Source organism: Anarrhichthys ocellatus, unplaced genomic scaffold (assembly GCF_004355925.1).
Source record: "Anarrhichthys ocellatus isolate YVR2014 unplaced genomic scaffold, GSC_Weel_1.0 scaffold78, whole genome shotgun sequence".
NCBI classification, from domain to species: domain Eukaryota; kingdom Metazoa; phylum Chordata; class Actinopteri; order Perciformes; family Anarhichadidae; genus Anarrhichthys; species Anarrhichthys ocellatus.
The window spans coordinates 336,676-345,591 of record NW_022280108.1 but is presented as its reverse complement, the minus strand read 5'-3'; the positions used below and the strand labels follow the sequence as shown (position 1 = coordinate 345,591).

Sequence of the window (8,916 nt, the reverse complement as noted above, 5' to 3'; positions counted from 1 at the left end):
GGGGGGGGGGGGGGGGGTTCATGAGGGCTAGCTAATCAATTAAGGATTTGGAATTTTAGGTGGGGAATGCGTGTGTGCTGGGAGGACTGGAAGGACGGTGGCCTCGTCCTCCTACGCCTGGAACTCGAGGCCGAGGCCGAGCTTGTGGCCGCCGGCGTTGATGTTCTTGCCATCGAGGAGAGCAGAGAGTGTCAGCTTGATGCCTGCGGCGACAAACACACACCAGGTGAATTAGTGTCTTAATAAATAGATACATGTTGAGATATTGTGGTCTTGTGGTGCATGTTTTTGCCCGTTTTAAGCAGAGCGCACTCACCTGGCTTCAGAGTCTGAGTGTAGCCCAGGCCCACCAGGCTGGAGTTGTTCACCTTGGCCTGTGTGAGATGAGAACCGCAGATGAAAATCATACAAAGAACACATATCACTAACAGATGAATGGACCATGCCGATGCGGGGCAATGTATTGCCTTCTCCGGGGTTAAATGTTAACAAAATCTAAACTTTAAAAAAAGTGCTAAAACTATAAACTGTACCACTTCAGAGTGTCACGTTGGCCATGTTATTAACATGTTATTAATAGTAGTTGAAATACGTGTAATTACACTAACAAACTACCATTCACACTAATTGGCTCTGCTGTGAATGGGATTTAAGGACTAATGTGATTGACATCAGCCTGGGCCTTTCTGTAGACTCGATGAGGCTTCTCTTAACTAAATGAGATGTAATCACAACATGGATTTGCATCCATCCTTCCACGTTGGTCATGCAGAGAAGATTGTGAACGGACTGATTGGAGCAACGTGACTAGTTGTGGTGCATATTGTCAAAGCCTCTCTGGTCAACGAAAGGTTAAGAATCTGATGCTGCACTATGAATTCCTTGTAGAAGAAGTTTAAAAATGGACAATTCTGAATAGGGATCAATAAAGGGACATCGTCATCGTACAACACGTGACTATACCACCACTACTACTACTACTACTACTACTACAGGTTACACACTACTCACAGAGAAGGATGCGTCAGGATCAATCTGATACTTGGCAGCGATGCCAAAGCGGGTGTTGCTGTTTCCGGCAGTCCAGGCCAGGTTGACGGCCGTCTCCAGCTGGTCGTTCACCTTCTGGTAGATGGAGCCACCAAACTCGGTGCCATCATTTCTGAGGGAAAAATAGCAGATCAGAATATATGTAAATGCAACGCAAAAGGATTCCCTAGAGGTGATATTTTCTCCCTCAAACGAATAAGTTATAGTTTTGTAAATAAAGAATACCTTAGTTGGTGTTATGCATCTGTGTTAAAGAGCTCCTCAGATGGGCACACGGTCAGTGATGTAAAGGCTACAGTATACTTTGTCTGACCTCACATAACCACATCAGCTGTACACTGAACCAGACAGGCTCGGCCAGGAGCACAGCAGGAAACAGGACAAACTCGGTGCCCCGTCTCTCCGACGCTACCTCACTCTGCCTTTTCACTGAGGCCCTGTCTGTCTGCCAACAACTCACTCACTCACTCAGTCTCACTTGCATTACAGTAAATCCCATCACCTGGGTGTAAAAATAAGTTTGGGTGCCCCGGCACACAGCCAAGTGGGCGACAAGTTAGTCAGCCAGACAAGGACAAGAAAAACCGAAGGCCTCTGTCCAGCCACGGTCAGCCATCTGGAATCAGTAGTTTCACTTACAGCTAAAGCTTTAAGCCCATGACTTAAGTTCAAGTACCGCAGGACAGAAACCCTAACCCAATATCAGAGTGTATAGTTACATAAATAGTTGGCTCAGTTTCAAACTCAAGGTTTAAAGGCACCGTGGTCGTTCGAAAGTGCATTAGAAACGCATTGTGTGTGGTACAATGGAAGGATGCATTTATGACCATCTGCTGCTTTGTGTAGTCTTACACATTCGTATGGAGCTGAAACTCGTCCGTCTTGAATCCAACTGCAAAGTTGCTCTGGGTGATCCGGTTCCTTCCGGCCTCGAAGGTCATCTGGTAGCCGGCCAGCCAGCCCTCGTAGCCCACCACGCCTGCGCCGTGGATGGCTGTACCGTTGATGTCGTAATTGACGTCACAGCCGAGGTTGATGTGGTCGCACTTGTAGCCCGTCTTGACCTTGCCGCTCTTCTTGCTGGCAGGAAAGTCCAGGAGAGAGAAAAGGATGTTAACGTCAGAGGACAAGGTTCCCCAGAGCGAGAAACATCACACAGCTGCGACAAAGAAAAAAAAACTCAAGTAGTGAAGTGTATCAGAGCTACAGACTGCAACCCTTTAGTCACGCATACTTACAGACATTGTTAGAGGCACTTCAACACGCACCGTTACTGATACCGTTAGCATTACAAATTAACTGGCGAGCTAGCTCATGTTAGCTACTCGGCAATTGTGCAAATACTGTAGCTCATGCGTTATTTTTCATCCCAAAGAGTGTTACACTAGTGCCTTCCTACTGTGCTGTGATTGGCTAGTACTTGTTGCCTTGAGTTCGGCTCATTTCCTCTAACAGGTGTGGCATGAAATCATGGCGGAATTAGCAAGCTAGCTAGCTAACTAGCCAGCCACTCACTTTTGTCGCAGTGAAGGAAGGTACATTGCTATCGCCAGATAATCGACCAATCACAGCACAGTAAGGCTGGACTAGGGAGCGAAATAGCTCGGATTTAAACACACCCATGTTACTGTTACTGTATGTTGGCTAAATATTGTTTGTGTGTATTCTAGTTTTGCTGAATTGCCAGTAGAAATGCAGAGTATTTGAAATGGCCACGTAGCTTTTGATGAATTGTTTAAACCCATTTACTGAAGCTCCAATAGCACATGAAGGAAGGCTCGACTTCATTCCACTGAACTCTTGATTTGTCACTGAAATGAACTCAATCTTCCTTTTTCTCATTGAGCTCTTCTTACCCGGTGTTTGGTGAGAAGGAGGAATCGAACGTCAGCTTCAGCCCCTTAGCCAACTGTGGAATAGACAAGCAAGACATAACAGAATTAATAAACTTCAGTTGATGCCACTCAAAGCTGTATTTTGTATCCATACTTCTTTGCCCCCCCCAACAGCGCATCACCAACCTGGTCTTCAATGGTGATCTCGGTCCCCAGGGTGTTGTCGGTGTTCCACTTCTCCGTGAAGGTCAGTCCGTGCTCCGCCCACTTGTACTTGGTCTCCAGGGATCCGGCCACCTTGCTGGTCTCAGTGTTGGCAGAGCCCGTGCTGGTGAACTCCTGCAGATGGTGTTATTAGAGTCAGACTGACAGTTCACACAGCCAGGTACATAACCACGTTAACATCATTGTACTGTTGATGTCTTGCACCGTAATATATAGGGTTGTAGACATTGACGTAGTACTGATCTCACTCTGGAACAGAAACTCTATCCAAACTACTGAGGGAATATTAACAAGGTGAAGAAATCTATTTGACTTTCAGTAAACTTTAAGTGTCCTGGCAATGGTTAGGAGATCAGATAGCCAGACACCTAATGATCAGCCAGGAGCCTCTTAAGCTATGATAGGACAGCTGCAGTCTGGAGCTCTGATACTCTGATAATGACTGCCGACGACTTACCAGTCCATTCTCAGACTTTGTTTTCAAGTCCAGCTTGATGACCCCAAAGCCTGAAACAGACAATATTGAACATGAGTCTTAAGCATGCAAAATCATCTTCTAATTCTGTTAATAGACATTTAAAGAAGCCCTTTAGATATTTCCAAACCCTTCAAATCAAGTCATTGATTAGCGTCAGTGAAATAGCCGTTCATCAGCCTCCAGAGTGCATTTAAAGTTATTTACATGCCACTGACTGAAAGTGGGTATTGATTTGACGTAGATTCTGCAAGCGCATTAGTGCCGTCGGTTATGAATAGTAGCTAGAAGGCTGGTTATACAGATCCTGGCCTTACCCAGCATAACAGCCATCAGTTGATTTAACCAACCGCACTTCACACGACCCAGAGATCGCATGTTCATGTACTGTCTGGCCTCGTACATATCCAGCTTCCCCCTCACTAAATCCTCAACTAATTCACTGTCCATCCTCATGCAAAGCCGAGACTTGTTCTGTGAAGGTGATGGACTCAATTTGTTCCATGTGAGCACCGCAAGCCTGCAGTGAAACTCACAGGGATGAATTACTGTCACTGCCCAAGCTTGCGGTGAATCAACAACCCGGGAGTTCCCGAGATATTAACTGCACGTCAGTCAGTCACCCTTGGAGCACAGCTGTGTGTAATGTACGCACAAAACACGCCCACATCCTCTAACTCCTCTCCATGTTAGCTATCAACAGAGCAGTAACTGGTTTGAGTCGTTTGGGCATTGGGCCCGAGAAGAAGTGTTGCATCGAATCTTGCAAGAAATCTCCTTGATTACTTCACAGCACAATACAGGAAGAAATACTGTTCTTCTAGTGTAAAGAGTTTTGTGGAAATAAAACTAGCAACAAGTTTGACCATTGCTTATCTGCTTTCCAGAAAACTTTAAATGTAGAAGCGATAAAAAGCCTCCCATTTTATATGTTTTAATTATTTACAGATTAGCACTAACAAGGTAACACAGTACGCCACTACACTACAGGCTACCAATGGTCTCCATATCCTTCATGGAGCTTCATAGTGTTTTACCATGATTTTGCAATCTGACAATAATAATGTTTCAAAACTCGAAAACTTTCACGTCACAGGTAGTAGTACTGTACAAACTGGGAAAATAGTATATAATATATAATGACTCTGGAGGAGCTTTGTCAAGTCTTTAAAGCACACGAGTACAGACTATATATGCTGCTCGCTGTGTTAAAAAGTGGCTTCAACTTAGAATTTGATACATAGATTAAACTCTATTAAAGTATGTAAAAAGCTGAAGTATTTTATAATGCATTAAATATATAGAGAATGGCCACTTTCTGCTCTCCTGTTAAATGTGTGAATCTCAGAATCATCTTCATACGATCGTTATTATCGTAGGCCTCACATCATAGCAGTATTCTATTGTGATTGAACCCCTTCTCCCTCCATACGATACTGCTGTACAAGTCGGTGAAATAAGCGAGTGCGGTTGGCTGCGCGGTGCTCACCGTATCCTTTGGTAAAAACATCCCGGGCAGACTTTCCAAGGTCAATGTAGGTGGGAGGTACGGCCATGATCTGCAAAGAGAAGCAGGAACGATCAAGGCTGTGACTGAACACATGGCAGAGAACTAAACAACACAACAGTCTCTGGCCGTCCTCCCGCTGTGTTACACCTTAAAGACAGACAGAAAACCAGTCACAGCGGAGGGGAAAGACACAGTAAGCAAACTGACAGATCAGATGTGAAGTGCTGCTGAAAGAGGAAGGCGGGCCGCTGGAGAGACTGGAGGTCAATGATGGATATGAAAAGGTATAAGTCTGATGAAGTTATTGGCTTACTTACACACACACACACATGTCAGCATAGAGGCCAGCTTGTACGCAGGTGTCACATTTTGGCGTAAGTTGTTAATGTAATTTAACATATTTAGACATTGTTTCAAAGTGGAAAAAGCCAAGTTCAGAAAGGACAATGGGAGCCACAGACGGAAGCACAAAGCGAACTGTTTGCTCACCCTCTGGACTGACGCTCATGTACAGTGTGTGTGAACCTCTTTGTCCTCATTTAATTTCCCTGACCAGCCTGTTGTGAGCTACACCAATGAGCTAAGGCGTGTTCTACCTCAAAGTGTCACTCTGCAACAGCTCCACCCTTTGTGCTCCAGTTGTGACATGTCGAACACATCTACTGCATTGCATCATTGTGCACGTTTGGGCCCCAGATGTTTCTCTGCACCCACTATGTCCTCCTCAAAATGTAGGCCTCCTAAAAAAAGCCAGTGCAACATCAGCTCTGACACAACGCATGAGGTCCAGGTCCAGGTCCCCCCCCCCTGAATCTGGTCCTCAGGGACAGGAAGTGGACTAATGCCAACACACCCCACTTATGGCTTTCACACATGGCTCCATGCAGAAATGTCAGAGCCTGTAGAGGACGTTGGACTAGGACATCACCTGTATATACGACAGCCTGCAAAGTCTCGTTACTGAGGTGTACTGGGCCAAAACCTTAATGACTCTAGGTTGAAGAAATCTGTCTTTAAGCAGCAATCACACATAACTTTACAAAAGAAAAGAGGGCACAAATCACATAGCATGAGGCTAGCATTTAAGTTTGACACATCTCTGCCCTTCAGCACCACTTTAGCTGTAACGTTAGTCTTGTTTGTGAAAATAAAAAACTATTCTCTCTCTCTAAATTAGAGTGAATTACAGCAGCGAGCACTTGACTCGGACAAAGAGGTTATAAGAGGCAGCCTCTCCCTGCCCTCGCCTGTGCTAACAGATTAGCACTAGCTAGCTATCAAGGTGGACAGGGGACAAGCTAGCAGCAGGCCTAGCATCGCTCGCTCTCTCTGCACGCAGAGCTGCATCCGACTCCTGGTAGAAACATATGGTATCGCCGGCTGATAGCAGTGACAGTGCAGTAAACACATAACTTCAGCTGTGTTGCGTTTCAATATTAAGACACACAACGTTACCTCTGTGTGTTCCTGTCCTGGTCGAGAAGGGGCTTGTCAAACCGCACAAAGGGAGGAGGAGGGAGGTGGTGCGGCGTGACGTAAGTTACGTTACGTGACGTTACGTGACGTTACAAGTCACGCTAGCAGCCCAGGAGGCCGCCTGTCATCGTCAAAGATACAACATTCGATTCAAACAGCAAGATGGTTCACACCACATTTCAGCATTTCAGTACTATTCCTATTTATTCCTAATAATTATTCTTGTGTTACACTGATTTAGTATTATAAATTAACTGTTGTTGTTTGTTTGTTTGCACGCCACGTTTAAAGAAGTCTTCAATGTACTCACAATCCATTTATATGTCAAATGTAGGGTAACCTATGAAGAGCTGCTCCTCATCATTTCGACTTTCTATAGCAACTGGAAACATTTGGTCAGTGTTATGGTTACAGATAGATGCACCAAAAGTTTTTTTGTTTTTTCATGCTGGTGGAAAAAAAGTGAAAAACAAATCAGAATAATAATAATTAGAATTATTTTTCTTTTCTTTTTTGTGACCTTTTCCATATGAAAATGATAATCCAATATTAGAATAAATAAAACGAGTCATTCTGCATTGTGAGTACTTTTACTTTTGATACCTTAATTCCATTTTATTCATAGGGTACACCTTCTATAGTCTACTTTCTACGTTAAATCTTGAATTCAAGGCGTTTATTGGCACCAGAATATTTATATAACTAATATAACTAATAATTTGCTAAGCACTACTACACAGGTTCAGGTGTGTTTACAATTCATGATGTCTTAACAGAAGCAAAGCTAAATATATAAATAGCAGGCTACAGGTCCAGAAACAAATACTCAAATTATTTATCAGTTAAACGAGAATAATGAAAATAGGTAGAATAATACATTTCTCCCCTTCATCCTCTACCATGTGACACCCGAAAACGGAAATAGTGAAAAGGGAACTATCTCGCTTTTTACATAATTCTCTCTGGTGTCCGACTTGCACCTTCGCACAGGCGCAGTTTACTCCAGGCGGCACGCAACTCCTCCTACAGCATCCCTGGGATAAAAAGAAGTCCCATTAACAGCTGACTGGAGATCAGGTTCCTGCACCTTCATCGCAAACCTCACCGCTGCCGTGTGGGTTTATAAACTGTCCCGGAACAGAGGAGCTGAATCAGCAGCTGTAATGTTACATCACATCTGTACAGGACAGGAGGACAGGATGAGGTCATATTGACCTCTGCTGTCACGATGAATTTCATTCACAACCTGCGACTGCTGCGATGCTTTTTCAACTAGTTTTCACTCACTTGTTGTGTGGTTTGCAGTCACTATGTAAGGTAGCCATTTAACACCAGGTGATGCTTTATTTTCTTTTACTTATTTCTGAAAACATCAAGATGAATTTCAGAGAAAAACTAATCTGATGTGATCTCATGGACCCACTTCCATGTGTTTATTATAGATAGATAGATAGATAGATAGATAGATAGATAGATAGATATAGTTACTTTATTAATCCCACAAGTTGTTTTTTTAAAAGCGATACACATAACAGAGTAAAAAATATTAAATATAAAAATGTACAACAATGAAATAGAATAATATAGAAAATATAACCTGATTTCTGTGGTGGAAAGTACATTTACTTAAGTGGGCTACTGTTGTTCACTTAAATACAGTTTTTCACTTTCCTGCTTTCAGAGGCATATAATGTACTTCTTTACTCCACTACATTTACTTATATATCTACTGGTGAATTTCCAGGCTCATAGTTTAAAGTGTAGGTATTCTGTTTATATAATGGGATGCTATTGTTACATATTAAACCCAACAGTAGCCTAGAAAGTAGAGTTTATAAAATAGTTTCACCTCCACATATATACTGTATATATATAAAACAATGTTATGTGCACAACTCCTTATAGAGGTGAAACTATTTTATATATATGTATATATAATATTTTTTTTAGATAATACTGGGGTTTTTAACGCTTTATTCATTTTAAGAGATCATGGAATTAAAGAAAAAGAAAAATGAACATTCAATCATTCTTTATATCCGAAAAGCTCAAAAAGACAACATTTTGAGATACACTGTTTTCACAGCAATAAAATATGTTTAAAATGTATACCAATGAAACAATCTTAAAGTAAATTTTCTTGATAATACGCATGTACTTATACATATTTTTACACCACAATCTGATTTATATTTATGTATGCAAAAAGGGGAACGTAACAATGATATTGATCTTACAACTGCACTAAGATAAATATTTCCACTGATAGAGTTTTGCAGAACATGACCTAAACACCAGATCCAAATATTTCCAGCAGAATGACATTTGAATAAATGTCTTACTTT

General features: G+C 42.4%; 1 protein-coding gene across 1 annotated transcript; it reads right to left on the bottom strand.

Moving 5' to 3' along the window:
• Nucleotides 1-6: 6 nt before the first annotated feature.
• On the bottom strand, nucleotides 7-6,635 carry vdac1 (voltage-dependent anion channel 1). The gene is made up of 9 exons (XM_031874211.1): nucleotides 6,551-6,635; nucleotides 5,075-5,144; nucleotides 3,568-3,617; nucleotides 3,072-3,224; nucleotides 2,907-2,959; nucleotides 1,903-2,130; nucleotides 1,012-1,162; nucleotides 317-374; nucleotides 7-203 (listed from the first exon to the last, which is right to left on the bottom strand). The coding sequence occupies exons 2-9, from the start codon at nucleotides 5,139-5,141 to the stop codon at nucleotides 112-114; spliced, it is 852 nt and encodes a 283-aa protein (XP_031730071.1). The 5' UTR covers nucleotides 5,142-5,144; nucleotides 6,551-6,635; the 3' UTR covers nucleotides 7-111.
• Nucleotides 6,636-8,916: the final 2,281 nt, after the last annotated feature.